The 18639-nt window shown below is 30.1% G+C and overlaps 7 protein-coding genes across 7 annotated transcripts; 2 read left to right on the top strand and 5 right to left on the bottom strand.

Annotated features, from left to right (window-relative positions):
• Positions 1–170: 170 nt before the first annotated feature.
• cand_023580 (uncharacterized protein) lies at positions 171–1216 on the bottom strand (the record flags this gene model as incomplete). The annotated part of the gene is made up of 4 exons (XM_067212588.1): positions 171–230; positions 300–379; positions 451–771; positions 856–1216. The coding sequence occupies 4 exons, from the start codon at positions 1214–1216 to the stop codon at positions 171–173; spliced, it is 822 nt and encodes a 273-aa protein (XP_067068861.1).
• Positions 1217–1533: 317 nt separating this feature from the next.
• Positions 1534–5376, bottom strand: cand_023570 (chromatin remodelling complex SNF2H; the record flags this gene model as incomplete). The annotated part of the gene is made up of 1 exon (XM_067212587.1): positions 1534–5376. One exon carries the CDS (start codon positions 5374–5376, stop codon positions 1534–1536), a length of 3843 nt encoding a protein of 1280 aa, XP_067068860.1.
• Positions 5377–5636: 260 nt separating this feature from the next.
• Positions 5637–6672, bottom strand: cand_023560 (uncharacterized protein; the record flags this gene model as incomplete). Its single annotated transcript, XM_067212586.1, has 3 exons — positions 5637–6275; positions 6355–6562; positions 6629–6672. 3 exons carry the CDS (start codon positions 6670–6672, stop codon positions 5637–5639), a joined length of 891 nt encoding a protein of 296 aa, XP_067068859.1.
• Positions 6673–6826: 154 nt separating this feature from the next.
• Positions 6827–7939, top strand: cand_023550 (uncharacterized protein; the record flags this gene model as incomplete). The annotated part of the gene is made up of 1 exon (XM_067212585.1): positions 6827–7939. One exon carries the CDS (start codon positions 6827–6829, stop codon positions 7937–7939), a length of 1113 nt encoding a protein of 370 aa, XP_067068858.1.
• Positions 7940–7971: 32 nt separating this feature from the next.
• Positions 7972–8853, bottom strand: cand_023540 (uncharacterized protein; the record flags this gene model as incomplete). Its single annotated transcript, XM_067212584.1, has 1 exon — positions 7972–8853. The coding sequence occupies one exon, from the start codon at positions 8851–8853 to the stop codon at positions 7972–7974; it is 882 nt and encodes a 293-aa protein (XP_067068857.1).
• A 275-nt stretch (positions 8854–9128) lies between these two features.
• Positions 9129–10229, top strand: cand_023530 (uncharacterized protein; the record flags this gene model as incomplete). Its single annotated transcript, XM_067212583.1, has 1 exon — positions 9129–10229. The coding sequence occupies one exon, from the start codon at positions 9129–9131 to the stop codon at positions 10227–10229; it is 1101 nt and encodes a 366-aa protein (XP_067068856.1).
• A 145-nt stretch (positions 10230–10374) lies between these two features.
• On the bottom strand, positions 10375–18396 carry cand_023520 (SET domain-containing protein; the record flags this gene model as incomplete). The annotated part of the gene is made up of 1 exon (XM_067212582.1): positions 10375–18396. The coding sequence occupies one exon, from the start codon at positions 18394–18396 to the stop codon at positions 10375–10377; it is 8022 nt and encodes a 2673-aa protein (XP_067068855.1).
• Positions 18397–18639: the final 243 nt, after the last annotated feature.

The raw sequence follows: 18639 nt of genomic DNA, 5'->3' as shown, positions 1-18639 counted from the left end.
TCACAAGAGTTGGGTTATATTACTATTGAATACAGAAAATAAAAACTTAAGGCGCCATACGTTGCATGCATGCTAACGATGTACATTAATAGCAAGTATGCAATTGTTGATTTTGAATAAATTTAAGTAATTTACTATAAACCTTCAATCCAAGGTGATAATGTGTTGATCTAAGGAAGTTCATTAAGTAATAGCTTATCCTCAATAACATCAAGTATGGACTCCTCATTCTGAAATTTAATTTGATACAATATAGATGAAATATATTTGTAGTGGTCCCAAAATTTACAAAAACTTACAGTTATTGACCAAGAGTCAATCTCTTCCTTAAAAAGTTTAGAATAATCTATTTGGTTTGCCATTAAGTTATTAGTTTGAACTTCAAAGCAATGACAAAATGAATTATAATTACAATAAGATTGGAATCTTTAAGATCATTAATTACGTTACCTTGTGGATTCATTGAAGGGAAATCAATGGACATTATACCGGTTTGGTTAAAGTTGAAGTAGTAAAATAATAAGGTAATGATTCCATTTGACCCTAGTAATACTATAAAGTAGAATGATAATGCAGATAAAAAGGATGGATCAAGATTCGGTATAAAACTTATTCCTCTTTGTAACATCCCCTTAAAGGAAAATGCGAGAGGAAAAGGAAATTTAGCTACTATAAATCCAGAGAAAAGACTACTAACTAGAAATCCCATTCCGCCATTGAGTATTAAGAAACCAAATTGGTTCTTCATCATTCCAGATAATGCAGAGTGATCTATAAAAAACATAATGGTATATATATTTTTTCAACTTATAAGATAGAATTAACATTTTTCATTAAGTTTTAGAATGAACTTACCTGGATTAGAAAATGCAGCTAGAGGATTTGGAGCAGGTGGTCCTTTTCTAAAGTACCCATGATCTTTATGTGTATAGAATAAGGAACGTCTTTTGAGTGAGTCTTTCGATAGAAGAAAGCCCTTAGTACGCAGTAAAACAGATCTATTTAAATGCTGTTGATACTCTGAATTGCGTAGTTTTGACCTTTGGTTCGAGAGTAAGTTGTCATTAATATTGATGTTAGTCTCTCCAGATATAGTAGCTCGTCTCTTTCTTGTTTGGTTTGTGGTTTGGATTAATGACCTCAGTAATACACCACAAAAGACCAATATACAGGTAGGTATAGTAGCCCAGATAAGTATATTTGAATCCAAAAGCATATTATATTATTTTATGCTTACATTATCAGCCTCTTTCCTGAGGACAAAAACAAAAAAGAGCGCCTTCTGTACTCCTTAGGTAAGTAATAGTGTCTAGTTTATGTAGTGACTGAGTAAAAGCAGAAATTTATACAGAATGTGATCTATTAAATCTAGTATTTAATAAGAGTTAGAATATAATGAACTATTCTATACACATTATCTTAATAATTAAATGTGTGTCGTCTTTTTTTTTCTTGGGAATATCTTAAAGGATATCTCAATATCCCACTAATAAACAGTGTTGAACTCATTTGTTAATTAAGTAAAAAGTAAATTCACCAATTCTTTCTTTTCCTTTTGCTATTACGATTCTTTTTTGTATAAGAGCTTTGTTCGTGTTCATAATCACCAGACTCTTCATTTTCATCTAAGCTAGCATTAGAGTAATTATCATCATCATCATCATCATCATCATCATCATCATCATCATCATCATCATATTCAGTCTCTTTGGTATTCTGTTTCTCATTCTGTATTCGCTTATGTTTAGGTGTATTTTTGTTACTTTTTTGTGGGATCTCAGCAACACTTTTTCTCATGTAGGTAATAGCAGATTTTGCAAGATCACTACATCGATTAATTATACTATCAATGCTATGATATGCAGAATAAAACTTATTAGTTGATGTTAGAGGTTTAGTTAAATACTTAAAACTTATTGCAACATTATTGTATGATTCTATTCCATATTTATATAAACCTAAAAATAATGCAATATCTTCTTCAGTAGTGAAATATTCAGTATTTGCATAGTTCTTGAGCTTAAATGGTAGAAATAGATTGTCGAAGCTAAGATGTCTTGATTTTATTTTCTTTAGATGTTCACATACTACATAATTTATAGCCTCTTGTGCATCTAATAGCCAGCGTTGTGATTCATCTACCATTTTAATTTTTGTAAATACCTTAGAACCATTCTGAACCTCGTTGTATCTCTTTATAAAGGTATTAAAATATCTCTCTACATCTTCAAAACTTTTATTTCCAAGAATTTCTGTAATTCCTAATACATTTGAACCACATAATTCAGCAGCTTTGCAAAAGCGCTGAAAGTCATTTCTATTCCATTCCCGAAACCCTTCTTCCAGTAATGTATCACGTTCCATACTCATAGATTTGGTAAATTCTCTGGGTCTAGTTTTACTAGTATCGCTTTTAGTATCACAAAATTCTCTATACTTCCTACTTTTTGCCTTTTTTTGTCTTGCACATGGTATATTTATATCCCATGCTCTTCCATCACTAAACATCTGTCTAAGTTCATCTATTGCTTCATTAAAATTGCACCTAGGTAAGATAAATTGAGCAGTATATAATTCTTTACATCTAGAATAAAGTTTCTTTTTGGACCAACCTATTTTATCAATGCTTACCTCCATGTGTTCCTCAGCTACATTCAATAGTCTCAGTAGTTGACTTTCATTTAACTCCTTTAATTCAGGAGGAACAGCAAAAACATCATCTTGTTTATTATCTTCTGATTTCTCAATAACGATCTTATCTATATTTTCTATTTCTTGTCCAATCGATTTTTTGTATTTTTCCCATTCTTCTTCTATACTTTCTAGGATATCTAAACGTTTATTATTAAAAAACTGAAAATCATGACCACCACCAACAGTAGCCCTCCAACCTGTTAGCTTGACTTTTTTATTCTTCTTTTTAGCTGGATTTTGATCACTTGACTTACTTTCTAATTTCCATTTGGTCTTTCTTTCTCCCAAATCAAACCATTGCATTTCATTTAAAGATAAAGTTAATTCATTAGTGCTAATTTTCCCTTCACTCTTCTCTTCCTCAGTATTAATATCATCTAGATGAGTTACAGTCTTAATACCACCATCTAATCTTAGATTTTGAAGATTTAATTCTGAATATAAACTTTTCATCTTCTTATTCATTTCATTTGTTCTTTCTTGAGCTGCAGCCAAAATTGTATCAATATCCTCATCAGTAACTGAAGAGGAGTCACGTGTATGATATACTTCTTGAGCTCCAAATTGAATCATCTCATGTAATTCCTTATTATCAGGTGCTGCATGAGAAGCTGAATTAGAGAGTCTACCTTGTTGTATAATTAATGAATCTAGCTTTAACTTTTTTGCAGCACGTTCGACAATACGTTCCTCAACAGATTTCTCAGTAACAAAACGATAAACAGTGACTGTTTTTTTCTGTCCAATACGATGAGCACGGTCCATAGCTTGTAGATCCATTTGGGGATTAAAGTCAGAGTCAAATAATATAACTACATCAGCGGTAGCTAAATTAATTCCAATTCCACCTGCTCTAGTAGAAAGTAAAAAAATCAATTTATCGCTCCCACTCTTATTAAACAAGTCAATTCGTTCCTGACGTTCAATGCCTGGTGTTGAACCATCAATTCTACAATAAGGGTAGCCGCACCATCTTAAATAGTCATCAATAATATCTAATAGCCTTGTCATTTGGGAAAATAGCAAAACTCTACTTCCCTGTGAAAATAATTTTGGTAATAGTTTATGTAGTAAAACCATCTTCCCACTAGCTTCTACCATATGGAAACCTTCTACATAGGGTGGACCCGGTTCAACTCCATCAAACAAATAGGGATGGTTACATACTTTTCGTAGCTGCATTAGCAAGTTTAACATTTGTGTCTTGTTAGATGTTACATTGTTAAGTATATCTAAATTGCGTGTCAGTAATTCTGAGTAAATTTTTTTTTGTAGTTTAGATAGACCGATATAAACGTAAAGTTCTCTCTTTGATGGTAATTCCCTCTCAACATCAGTTTTTAGTCTCCTCAGCATAAATGGTCTCAAAATTGAGTGTAGTGTTTGAATTACACGCTTCTGTTGTTCATCAGAATCTAGCCTTGAAAAATCAAATAAAGCTTCAAAATCTCCTGATGAAGAGAATAAGCTGGGCATTAAAAAATTTAGTAGTGACCACAATTCCTTCAAATTATTTTGAAGTGGAGTTCCAGTAATGAGTAAACGATATTTTGATTTTAAAAGTCTAACAACTTCTGACAAAATAGATTTCTCATTTTTAATCCTATGAGCCTCATCTAGTATCAAATGATGCCAATCAATTTTTTGTAAACGCCATCTTTCTTTGATTGCCATCTCAAAAGTTGTTAAGCAGACATTAAAACTCTTATCATCACAATGTATTTGGTCTTCTAATATTTCATTTTCATCAATGATTCTACAAGTTTCTTGATTCTCTATAGAATCTGATCGAAATTTGTCAGTATTCTTCGTACTATTATATTCACTATTTTCCTTTTTTAAATCCAAAGTTTCATATTTCCTAAAGTTGTCCTTCATTAATACTTTATAACCGGGAAGAATTCGATGATTAAATATACTATCTCTATGCAATTTATCTCCATGTAATTTAACTACTCTTAATAAGGGACACCACCTTCTAAGTTCACAGTGCCAATTATCCAATGTAGATCTCGGAGTCAAAATTATGTGAGGCCCCTGAACTTTACAAACACTTTTTAAATAGCCGAGAATTGATATACTCTGTAAAGTTTTACCTAATCCCATCTCATCAGCCAAGATTCCGTTTATTTTGTATTTATATAGTTGATATAGCCAATTTAGACCTTCTAATTGATAATATTTCATTCTTCCCATTATGCAGCTAGGCTGTTCAGTAATTTTTTCAGGAGTTTTAAATAAAGTACTTCCCTCCAGTTCATTTACTTCAATTTTTTCATCTTTCTGAGCTTCTCTAATAAGTAAATCATCTTCTTCTTTCTCACTCATTATGTGGTGCCTTCCTTTGCCTGAAGTGTTAACTTTTTCACTAATTGACATAGCAAGAGTTTCATCACCAGAAAGTAAACATGAATAGGCATTTGTTGCATCCAGTAAAGTCTTTAATTTAATATCTAATTCATCTTGATCATATGGGCATGAGTTGTTTGTAGTTGATAGTGGGATTATGGATGCAGAAGATAAGTTATTCACGCTAGAGTCAAGAGTCATCTCATCATCTGAAGTTGACAAGTTCCCATTATTATCAAAAGTAGTAGTTCTATTCAAATTATCATTGTCACTAGATATATTTATCTCCATCGTCTTTTCTATGATTTCTTTATTTCGTGATGCCTCATCCATTCACAAATCTGATATGTGTAGTTATCTACTCAATATATAGACTTTATTTTAATTATACCGTTATATTTATATATTTATATATGCTTATATACATATATATATATATATATAAATGTAGTTTCTAATATTATGTTTGTTAATTTATCTTCCACCGTTCCATTCCCTTGCTTTCTACAAGAGCGGGTTCTGCTAGATTTAGTATTTCTCTTAGTTTCCTAAATGACCAGGTGCTCTGAATATTCTTATTTTAGTTTGTGGACTTATAATTTCCAGCATTTACTCTTTTCGTTTCGTTTTCCGAGTTTTTTTGTTTTTATCTTATTTGCAATAGATACCTTTTTGACTTGGTAATTCGCAGACTTTGCAAACCTGATTCTTAGATTCTCTATAGCTCTAAGAGCTGGTAGTAGGAATTTTGGGATAAATTTACTGATCAACTTTCTAAAAGAGCTGTTATTTATCCATTTAGGGTAGCAAGATGTATTATTCTGCTTCTTTGATAGAGATAACCTTGTATTTACTTGTAATTCACTGAAATAATCATTATTAAATTTCTCTTCTGTATCTTTGTTGGTAGACTCTTTTGATTGTGATATTAAGTCATATTCACTTCGTTGATTTAAATAATCTCTTTTACCTTTTCCTTGTGCCAAAGTCTTCCTTGTAATATCTCCTATAGAAGGTAATCGTGCAGCATTGATTTGGGTTTGTGGTCTAACTCTATGTCTTACTTCTAGAGATTCTGGAGTTAACTTTGAGTATTTTAGATAGCTAGATGAATCTGAGTACATTCCAACTGGGCTTAGTAGAATATTTTGTAGACCAAAAGCATTAATTGTCTTATCTAAATCTCTGGCCAAAGATGGACTTGGATACTGGGTGAAGTAGTCTTTTTCCAGCTAATATATAAAGTTAAATAGTATTAGTTTGTGTTCATTATATAACTCCAAGTCTTTTTAGGGTTTAAGGGAGACTAACCTGTACTGAAGATTCAATGCTTACTCTAGAAGCTATCCTTAAAGAGTGTCGTAGCTTCACTGGATTAAGTGGGGATGGTGAGGGCTCATTAGGATCCCCTAGTGACATTGGTGATATTTCACTTTCATTCGTAATATAGCTTCCCATTCTCAGTAACGGGGAATGATTGAAATTGCAATTTTGCACATATATGTGCTTGCTAGTACCTCTATTTTATATATGAAAAAGATTACAGTTATAAAATATTTGTAATATTTACTTATATGCAACTTACTCACTAATTTTACTGTTTATAATACTTTCTTCAGAAATTTTCATCTAAAAATTATTCACTAAATGCACACTAACACGTAGTAGCCGGTATTCATAACTCCCCGCTTGTGGGGGGTGTCGTGTAAATATACACGTAAGCGTAACATGCATTACCGGTATACGCCAATAAATAGGGACAGGAGATATTAAATAAACCTTTATGTCTAATAAGCTTTTTATTTGGAGTAAAAGTGATATAGAGACACTATTTAGTATTGCTGTAGATTTATTTAATGATAAAACCAATAGGGAGGCAATAAGGAAGAAGGTAGGGCTAAGGATGGGAATAAGCTCTAATCCAATCAGTTATGAAGGCGAATTAAATAGTGAATCTAGAGATAAAGTGGGAGTAGTTAAATTTGCATCTTCTAAAGATGATATTATTGGTCAAACGATTGATTCAGTGATATGCAAGAATTTCATTATAGCTTATGTACTACCGGATACTACTGAGAAGTCTCATGTAATTTATCAGAATATAAGACAGAAAGATCATGTGAAGAGAAAAATAGCTAAAGATATTGGAAATCATTTATTCACAACATTTTCTTTGAAATTAGCGATTTTTACGGAGTCTCTCATTTGTCACTTCACTAATCTTGCTATTGACTCAATTAAGAAGATTAATTCTCAAAATATATTGGATATTTCTTTATTCGCAGATCCATTGTGCTATAAAGGTCCTCTTAAGCTTAACAATTTGGTATGCAGTGAATTAGATAAATATGGAATATCTTTATTTAGTGGTTGGCTAGGTGAAGACTTGAGAAGTAAGTTAGTTACCCAAATACAGAAGTATGACTACCAAGCCTTATTTACCAACTATAATACATTAACAGGTTGTTATAAATTAAAAGTTTTGGCTTTACATTCGGCAAAAATTAAAGAGGTACTACTTACTTTTTATAAATCTCTTTGTTCAATTCCATATGAGTTAAATATGAAACTTAAGTTAGCTTTACATACTTTACCACCTACATTTCATGTATTTTCACTATCTCAGGATGATACCTTATGTATCAATAAACAGACAATAGCACCTGGGAGCAAAGTTGCTCTTTTATATTTTCCAAGCAGTGAGACTCTAGCAAAAATTACTTGCACAAGAATCAATGGTGAGAAAGGTAGGGCAACTCCAATATCATTGGAAGTTTCAAATGACAAACTTATTATAGTGAAGTTGATGGAAAATAAATATACAATTAAAGTAAATGGTTCAAATATAATTTATTTTGTTATCATCTACATATATGGCCCTGAAGTACTAAAATAATTTGATTATCACCTGGATACTTAAGATATCATTCAAAATTTTGTTTCAAAATTATTACTCCTAAGTATCTCTATATCTCTCCGAATATTTTCAATGATCTCTTTGGTATTGTCAATTCTCTGTTTTACAAAATAAAAATGAGCTGGATATTTTATGGCTCTTCTTTCAGTGATTGCACAAGATATATCGTCATCAGTTCTATCTAATCTTAAAATCTCAATATCTCTATTAAGTTGCTCCTGAAGTTTTATTAATTGTTTAGTTTTTAGTCTTAAAAGCAAATATACATCAGCTTTAGTGAAGTCGTTATCTAAAAGAATATTCTCTTCAATATTTATATTATGTGACTGTGGAATATAAAACAGATCATCTATAGTGGTCTGAGTTATTTTTAATGTAGAAATATTTGAAAAACAATTACTATTCAATTCATATTCATCATCAGTATCTTGAATACCAATCTCTTTAACCTTAAAAGAATTATCATCTATAATATTCTCTTGTAGTGTACATATTTTTGAGGTTCTGATACAATTCTTCTTATCTAGAAACTCTTTTTGTCGAACAAATATACTACCTGTATCATTTAGTCGATACTCTATAGAAGGTTCTTTATCAAATTTAAGATCTTCAGAAATACAATGCGGTAGCGCAATAGCGCCAATGAAGTAGTTTTCATTTTGCTTCTCCAAGTTGGCGTTTTCATAGTCTTCAAAACTACTTTCAATTCTGGAGCTACCTCTTAAGTCAACAACTAGAAAGGAACCAATTTCTTGGATTTTGTAGTCATTTTCAAAGTAGTTCTGGTCATATATTTCTGAGGTTATACCATATATATTGGAATTATATAGAGCAAATAAGAAAGATCCAATAGCACTACCTTTACTCTTTAGAAGATTAAGGAATCGGTTCATATCATCTTTTGGGACATATATTGACTTTAAAGAAAGTACTAAGTTGATCACATAATATATTTGGTTGAAGTTTTGTTTATGTGGACAAATCTGGAATTAATAGGATACGTCTACATATACTGCATTTCCTTAAGGAGTTTTAGTACTAAGCTGGGATTTACGCAAAATTCCTTAGATATATTGATAACGAATTATCTAAAAAATATTGGGAGTTCGGAATTTATAATAGTTGTACAAGGTATACTTTAAGTATAGTATTGGTTATAACTGACTTAATGTTGCCACCAAAAAATATAGAGTTATTTGGTAAGAGCACAAATAGCGACTTACATGTAAATCAAAATGAACATAGTGAATATCAAAGTGTTAATTGGGATGATGACTATTTAATATTAGAGTACAAGGATGAATATGACAAGTTAGTGGAAGAAGTACAATTATCTATGTGTAGTAAAAATCAGTATTATATATTTGACAGGAATGATTACTCTACTAATCTGAAATACTCTGATTCAATATATAAGTTAATTCCTTGTCTTTCATCTGTGTCATCATTATGTGAGTTGGCTACTGGTAAGTTACTCAATATCTTGTCAATGGCTACATCTATTATAAAACAAATTGTAAAGCAGAAAGACTTAAATATTGAGACTTGGGACATTAGAAGGTTTATAATTTATGAACTACAGGATATAAAGAGGGGTATAATTGATGTCTTAAGATTCAAGATGGATGATATTAAAAGTCAATGTAGTTTCATATATAGTTCTAGCTTGGATATATTCAACATATTTCGGACTGATTTACATAATAATGAAGAGGATTATATAAGCGATGATTTATATCGAAGTATTCGTCTAGATTCAAATGGAGTTAAAGAAGTGAGTGATTTTATATTTCAAAGTGATGATGGATCTGTATATAGTGAAATGAATAGAAGTAGTCTTTGCAGTAAGATACAGTTATCAGATATAATTGAAGATGGGGAATTACTTAATAATATCAGTGAGAATGATCAAATTCATACATTAGAGATAGAAAGTAAGCTTAGAGTAATTAAGGATTCAATAATGAAAGATATAAGTGAAGATTTGGGTGATATTAATGACAGGTATCTAGGCAGTGAGAGTAGTAGTGAGGATAATAATAGTATTGTCAGTGAATGCAAGTCTAATATATCTCTAAGATCAGAACCTGCAATTAAGAATACCACCATACAATCAAGACCAAAGAGAGCTGGGACTGTAGTTGAGGTAAAGTTGGAGTCTGATAAGTCAAAAAATAAGAGCATTCGTCTGATTGAAGCCTATAAAAACATCTTAAATACTGAAAGTAAGGAGAATATTGGTTATAATGAGGAAAATTATAGCATTTAATTAGATATTATTCGAATTTTACAGAATACAGAATTAGGTTAAAATTTAATTTTTTTTTTCTTCAGATCCAACATGAATTACATTTCTATACTAAGTGCATTTAAAGTACTTTTATGTGCAGCTTTAAGTTAATAGTAGTCCTGTATTAATTCATTCTTCCAAGGCAGTTTGGAGTTCCACAATAGCAATAGATCTTTTCAGATTCTTCCTCTAAATTGAACTGATAATCATAAGTAACTTCTTCATCTGGTTTAATTTCAGTTTTTGAAAAGATAACAATGTGCTTGTTCCCGTCATCTGAAGTAATTACCTTGCAGACACAATTTGGCTGGCAGCAATGGTTCATAAATCTTGCTAAATTCCCACAGTTTGTGGCGTCAATAACGCGATGTTCATCTAGCCTGAACATATAACAGGATCCATCTCTTTGACCTTCTTGTTCATAAATTTTTTCTCTTTTATCTGCAACACTATTTCTTATAACTTCTCCAACATATTCTACAATAGGCTCATTTGGATGAATAAATTCTTTTGCAAATAATCCATAACCATGGATTTTGGATTTCTTTACATCGAGACGTTTATCTGGAGGCAAAGATTCCAAGTATCTATATGCCATAGCTGGGGTCATATCTTCAGCTTTAGTTCGACGTCGTGATATCCTATTACTAATATTCAGAATGTTTGAATGTTTAAATGTATTATTCAGTGTAATATCTGAATCACTATTTAGTGAAGTTTGTAACAGTAGTATAGAGTAGCTATCTTCACATATCTTTTCACCATTGTGTTCTACTTCTCCTAATGCTAATGGGTAATATTTTTCATCTAGACTTGCTGAGATTCCCTCAAAGTCAATATTTGAATTTACATGATTTACCCGATGATTAGACCATAAATAGGGGTTGACAATATCGGCAGGAGAATTTAAAATAAGTTCATTCATATAGTATTTGTATAAAAGAGGTGGTACTAAGTCGTTAACGAACTTTTCATTTAGACCAAAAAAGGTTAGAGCATCTTTACTTTCTATATTTGTTGAATTATTTATTGAATTTTTCAAGTTCTTGTCGTATAAATTATATATACTTTGCTCACAATTACTTGATTTACTTTTAAAATTGGAATCTTTATACTTATCTTCCATTTTAAAAATTAAATCTTGTGCAATTTCAGACAGTTTTGTGTTACTCAGGTCTTCAGTATTATCCATTGTAGAAAATTTAAGAAAGTTATTATAAACTTCATTGATATTACTTCCATAAATAAGGGGAATTTTCATAAGTTTTATTATATTTTCATTATTTGAAATAAAAGAGCTATTTTCAATCTCAATATCTCTAGCAATCTTTGGTTTAATTTCAAAAATATATCTTGAATAGTCTCTATTCTTTTCTATTCTAGAATATTGATTATCTATCTCAAGTGAATTATTAATTAATCCCCAAAAAGATGGGTCTGGTAACCATTCTATTGAGAATATAAGTCTTCTATTTTCATTCAAGTCTTTGCCACTAAATTGATCGCTGATACTCAATAGAAATTGAGTCATTTTCTCATTACCAAATTTTTTACTTAGTAATTTTGGCATATACCAAGTTCTTATTGCTTGATACCCAGACATAAAGTAACTATATTTCCCTATATTTAGTTTATTTGTAATTTTTCCAAGGCTTACTAGTAACAAATTGGGATTGACTTGAATTCCATAAGCTGACCCTTCGAAAATTCTTGAGTGGTTGGAGTTTTTTGGATCCAAATATATCCTTTTTTTCAAAGTATATTCTGATATATTTCTTATCATTTCAGCTAGTAGTTCAAGATTGGAATTTTCCTGTAAAATCCCTTTCTTTCTTTTATATAAAATCATATTAATATACTGAATGAATTTATATAGTGCTGAATGAATTAAATTAGATTCTTGTTTATCTATTTCCAGCTTTAATTTAATATTTATTTGAGCTTCATTATACAAAAATGGATATAAATGTTCAAGGTCCTTTGTTTCACAAGAGTTTTGTGGTTCTAAAATCTTAACGTGAACAGATAGTAAGCGAGCAAGTGCATACCATATTCCACCTGATAGACCTTCTGTTGTATTGTAATAAAATTCGGTTGGAACTATGTAATTATTTTGTAAGTGATTACTTTGATCTTTATTATTAGATAGTATGTTATCTGATATCCTCACTGGCTCTACAATGTGTTGATATTGGCTCCAGCACTGTTGACACCATACACGGCGATATTTTATTCTTGGAATTACCCTCATTACAAATTTATCCAAACTGTTTACAGAATTTTCTTTTTTCTGAGGACTTTGCAAATCTTCATTATTGTTAATATTTGTATATTTAGAGTCATCTTTACTTATAAAGTTGCCTATATAATTCTCTGATCTCACTTCTTCCTTACTCAAATTATTACAATATATGTCACTATATCTGGTATCAATATCTGAAATTTTTACTTGTGAAGCCTCATATAAATATTTAGTTTCTTGTAATGTATAGTTTGAGTTTTGAAGAATACATATTAAGTGAAAATGTGCCATGCACGAGTCATTCCCAGAGCATTTAATAGTAGCTCCAAGTTCTTTACAGATACAACATCTAAGGATTTCCATTTCATTTATTGTTACAATTAGGTCATTGGTCTGAATATGTAGTGGATTTGTTAGCAATGGCCAGTTTGTAATCCCAAAGGTTCTGTGCCACTTTTTGATATTTGGACTTGTTGATGGGTGATCACCATTTATTAATGAAGTTTTGTGCACATCATTGCTTACATCAAAATATGATTCATATCCAATTCCGACAGAGTTTAATATAGGTTCTAAAATAAATGGTAGTGACCAGAGTATGCATTCTTTATGTAAAAAGTATGAATCCAAGAATTTTATCATAGGTCCCAAAATATAATTCTCAGTACTTAGTTTACAAAAAAAACACATTTGAATGTTTTTCATTTCTGAATTAACCTGATATTTTTTTGTAGTTGACATAAATAGTAGACTATATAGTGAAACTAGAAGAGACGAAGACTCATTTACTAGTAGCATATTTCCATGATTTAATTTGGGATATTCCTCATTAGTTGTATATTCACTTTGTCCTGTGCCAAAATATAGAATATCCAAACTTTGCAAGTAATTATTCATAAATTTAATTCCAGTACTAATAATATCTTTTATTTTATTATTATTGCAACTGAACATTTGTACATTGGGATTATTGTATAAACCTAAATTTGCAGAATTAGTGTCATTTTTGTTGAAAAGTAAATTTTTACTTAAATCTTGTGTATTTTGGACCTTCGATTGACTTTGATTTAGAAGAAATTTTCTGAAAGAACCCATAATAGCTAAAATCATGCCAATATCTATACGGGCTTCAAGTATAATACTTGCTATAAAATGATCATAGTTGAAATTAGAATTAGACCCATAAATATTTAACAGTATTTTTACATAATTGTTTAAGAAATCAACTTGTTGTTTGCAACTTGGGTACCATAGTTGATTTGTATATTCTTGGTTATATTCGTAATCACATTTGATATTAGGTTTTTTTATATCTTTGTTTTGCAAAACTACGGATTCAATATTTGAAATAATGTTCTTAAATAAATGACTGGAAATTGTTGTAGCTGGTAAACCAGGTATTAAGTAACGCAAATAATCTATTTTTATTGCGAATGTTTCCATACGACCACTTCCAACATAGTATGTGTACCACTCAATAAAAGGAGTTCTTGTTGAATATATTAATTCTTCAAAAAAAGGTGAATCAAAATATTTTGGAAAAATAGAATTCATACATGATTGTAAAGTGCTATCATCAACTTTATTGAGGAAAGTATTCAATTTAAAAATATTTAGGTTGATCGCAGCTGTATTAAGAATTGCATTAACACAAGGTTCCAGTAAAATCCGAGTTATAATACGAATATCCTCAGTTAATATATTGCGATATTGCACTGTAGATAACAATGATGAAAGTGCTACAGGAAATCCCGAGTTATTTGTCTTAATTGACAAGGTATTCTTGCAATAAGAACATATATATGGCAAGTTTAACGTACATAATTGATTATTGAAACAAAGATCTGCTAAGTCGTTGTGCTGAGTTGCTAAAACTGGCCTTGAGCATAAATCACATATTAAAACATTCCCTTGGTTAATTGGGAACTGAAATTCATCAAAATCTATATTTACAAGATAGTCTAACATTTTCGGATCCTTGAAGTATCTCTTATAGTCTGTATTTTGGATATCTTTCAAAATATTTTGAAAATATTCGAAATATTTATCTTTAAAGTATATATATTCCATTCTAGATCTAACTAGTTGAACATTAAAGTTTTTATTATAGTTTTTCCTATTCATGATGCAATAATTACACATATACCAGGCATCTGTCACATATTGGTAGTATCCCTCTTCATTAATTGCTGAAATTGGGGTATGTATCAAAGCAGTCGATATGTCTGAGCCTCCTGGGCAGGATATCACTGACCACAAGCATATGTAATCGTTTTCTTTACTTTTATCAGCTTTTGGATCATCTCCACTATTTGTTCCTCTTAATGGTTTTCTTTTATTAATCCATATACAAGAATAATGGGCTAATTTGTTACAGCTTAAACACTTTAAAATAGGTTCTTCACTAGCTATTTTATTGCATATACAACACATATTACAGGAATTACAGGTATAAGTACAAATCCCACTATATAATTCATTGTAGTATTCTCCACCTGCACATTCCCAATGTACACCTTCGCCACATTTGTTACAATAAATCAACTTTTCAAATTTAAGATTGCATTTAGTACATTTCTGGTTTTTTGGAAAAAAAGTTTCAATACCTTTTTGGCTTAGTTTAGAGAATATGTCACTCGAATAATCATATTGAAAACTTAGTAATGTATTAACAACTTGATTATCCTGTATAAGTTCTAAATAAGATCTTTTTTTATTTAAGTTCTGACACTTTATAGTTTTAGAGGTAAGATTATTGGAAATCAATAATTCTCCATTACATTGAATAATATCAGGTTTCATCCTTGATATCCTCATCTCCATGTTAGGATCTACAAATTTTATTTTACTACATAAATCTTCAAGAATCTTAAGATATTTATATTCAACATTCGAAATTTCTGTATTTTCGTTTTTAAAAGAAGTTCCATTGTTATTAGCTACTTCTGATGATATAACAGAACCTGTATTTAGAATAAATTTATTATTTAATATTTGAATATCAGATATGATCTGATTAGAATTTTCAATAGACAAATTTATATCACTTGATTTAAGTAATGTCAGAAGTGTTATATCGGCTTCACTTTTAGATAAATCTGAAAATATTTGTTTTAGTGCAGTATTTCCAAATAAAACTTGATAGAGACTAACACACTTTTTTAGTAGGTTACTTGCTAATTTAAACATTCTGTGGTTCGGCATATGAGATATTTGAGCATTATGTATAATCCTTAATATATCCCTTAAAAATTCATACTCCTTCTTATCAGTATAGTAGTCACTTTTAATTTTCTCTGCAATTGTAATAAAATCCATGGGAACCTTAACAACTTTCCAATAATTTTGATAGCTTGAAGGTGGTACAACATAGAAATCTTTGTGTTTATCTATACAAAATAAATAATCTAATATTTTCTGATATTTTGGTTTTTTTTCATTGCTTCTACATGCTGGACAATGATATGATACTGAAGGACTTTTCAATATTTCTATTGAATTTGGTAAGTTAGTATCACAGTCTGTATGAATCCAAAATCTGCAGGTGTCACATTGTAACCAGTCTCCATCCCAAGATGATGACCAAATTTGTCGACATATAGCACAATATTGACCTTTTTCGAAACCACGACAGCATCGAATACAGCTAGTGAATGTAGTATCCCAAGCAGCATAATCCATAAAATTGTGGTCTCTATAACCACAGTGACTACAGTAGCAGCAAGTTGAACATTTAAAGTATTTTTTTTCAGCTATTAAAGGTGGAATAAATGGATTAGAGCAGCTTCCATGAAATCCTACATGGCACGTATTGCATAAAACATAATTCTCCATTCTACTTGGTATTTGCTTGTATAATATAGATCTATTTGGTAATTCTGTAGATTTTAGAAGTTGGGGAATATTCTTTAGTGGTTCTTTACAGTAAATACATTCTAAACAATCAGAGCAAATATATCGGAGCATATCTTCAGGTGGATGGGTACATTCATCCCTGTATATATAATCTGAAACTCTTGCATTACATTTATGAAGGGTAGATAAAGAAATTGTGTTATTATTACATAAATTCGGTATATTTTCACTTACAAGTGAGTTTTCATTTGTTAAAAGTGAACTCTCTATTTTCTTATTAGAATAATCTTGATAAACAACACTATCTTGCAAATACCCTTCATTATTTTGAGAGTCTCTCAATAAGTTATTATTAATGCTATTAATAATATTATCTAAATTTTCTGTTTCATTTAATGCATTTTTACTCCCTTTTGTTCTATCAATTTCGTCATCACTATCTTTATTTTCTCCATTCTTCTCTTTTGTATATACGTCACTAAACATATTATATTCTCTTTTTTCTATCTTTTCTAAATTAAATTCATCACTAATATCTTCTTTTTCACACTTTATATGATTGTCTATATTTTCAAGTACCAGATGTGATAGCTTATTTCTTTTTTTATAACGATAAGTACGACAAAATAATTTAACTTGATGATCAGCAATTAGCTGTCCCATTTTATTGGGAAGTTTCATTAAAAGTTTCCTAATAGTTGTATGGGACATCATATAATTATCTGTAATAACCTTAGTTACTTCAGGAGGAAGTATTTTCTCCATTTCATCTACATCAACTAAATCATAAGGGAGTTGTCCCTCAAGAAGTGGATTCTTAGACCCAATTCCCATATAATTAATATTTGAACCTCCCCTTTTCTTAATTGTTCTATCTAACTTATTCACATTATGAGTATCTGACTTTTTTGTTACAATAAATTGTTTCCATAACCATCGACGCTCACGAATATAGTTTCTATGAAATTCTGCTTCCTTTAATAAACTCTTTTTTGTCCTATTACAAAAAGGAATCAAAGTTTTCTTATTAGGACTTCTTATATCTTCATATATACTTTGTTCATTAATACAATTTTTGTGTAATTTGAAGTTACACCTACAGCAACTTGGTATTTGTAAAGAATCATTTAATACATTATATGATGTATTTGTTTTTTCTTTTGTGTTCTCTGATAAAAAATCAACATTTAAGTTATCAACATTACTAAATTTGCAATTAGAATATATAGAATTACTGGTGTTTTCTTCAATAAAGTTCAATCTGTTATGAACATCTTTTAATATCATAGATTCTGATTTTACACTATCAAACTGTAGCTTATTATTGTATTCTTCACCATTTAAAGTTACAAGCTCACTGTTTTCCTTATCACACTTTAAGCTACAGATAAAACAATCTGAATGGATGTTAGATAAATCTGGTGAATTATTATTTAAGGATGTTTCCATAGCTTTAGTAAAAATAGGAGATGTTTCATAATATTTCAAAGTAATTGGATTTGGTTCAAACCAGCCTCTATCTATTGAATAAGGAGACAATGCTAATTCATCAATTTGAGCACATGCAGGAGGTGAGTTTTCAGATGTAATAAGATATTTCCATCCATGGGAATCAGTACAGATTTTATCTTTACTGATTGGATAGGGATATTTACTAGAATTTGGTGCAATAAAGAAGTGTATAAAGAACATTCTAAATTTGGGGTCCCAGTATTTTATTATCCCTTCTATCCAATTAAAAGCATCAGGTGAGTTACTTGATCTTGATTTAAAGGATTTATGACGTGAAACAGCTATCCGACACCTAAATCCAATATATCTAAAGCCGTCTTGAGCACTCTTAACGTCAACTGAACTTAATTTTATACTAGAATTATCAATATCATTAAGTTTCACATATATCTCTATTGACTTTGAATTTACACTAGATTTGTCGCATTGACTAGCATATGATCTATTTATCCTTAAGTTTGATTTTTTTCTTAGTTTTCTAGTACCTTTTTTAACTTCATGATCTGGTCTATTCCTGTCATTCCTTTTCTTTTGCATCTCAGCAAGTACTTAAGCCATATATGTGTGCCTCCTCACTAATATCTCCTTTTTACAGCGGTAAATATTAGTGTTTAAAGACAATGAAACTTAGTCTTCCAATGCGCTACACAATTTCCCTTAGATTTATCAATATTGTTACTTTTATATGAGATATAAAGTCATTAATTTGGAATTTTTGATATAGTATGACTTTCTTTTGAGCTACCTTATCTAATTGACAAGTAAATAAGTTTTTTTCTA

Source organism: Cryptosporidium andersoni, assembly GCF_001865355.1.
Source record: "Cryptosporidium andersoni isolate 30847 chromosome Unknown contig_17, whole genome shotgun sequence".
NCBI lineage: Eukaryota > Apicomplexa > Conoidasida > Eucoccidiorida > Cryptosporidiidae > Cryptosporidium > Cryptosporidium andersoni.
Note: the sequence above shows the minus strand (reverse complement) of the source record. Positions and strands in the feature narration are given on the sequence as shown.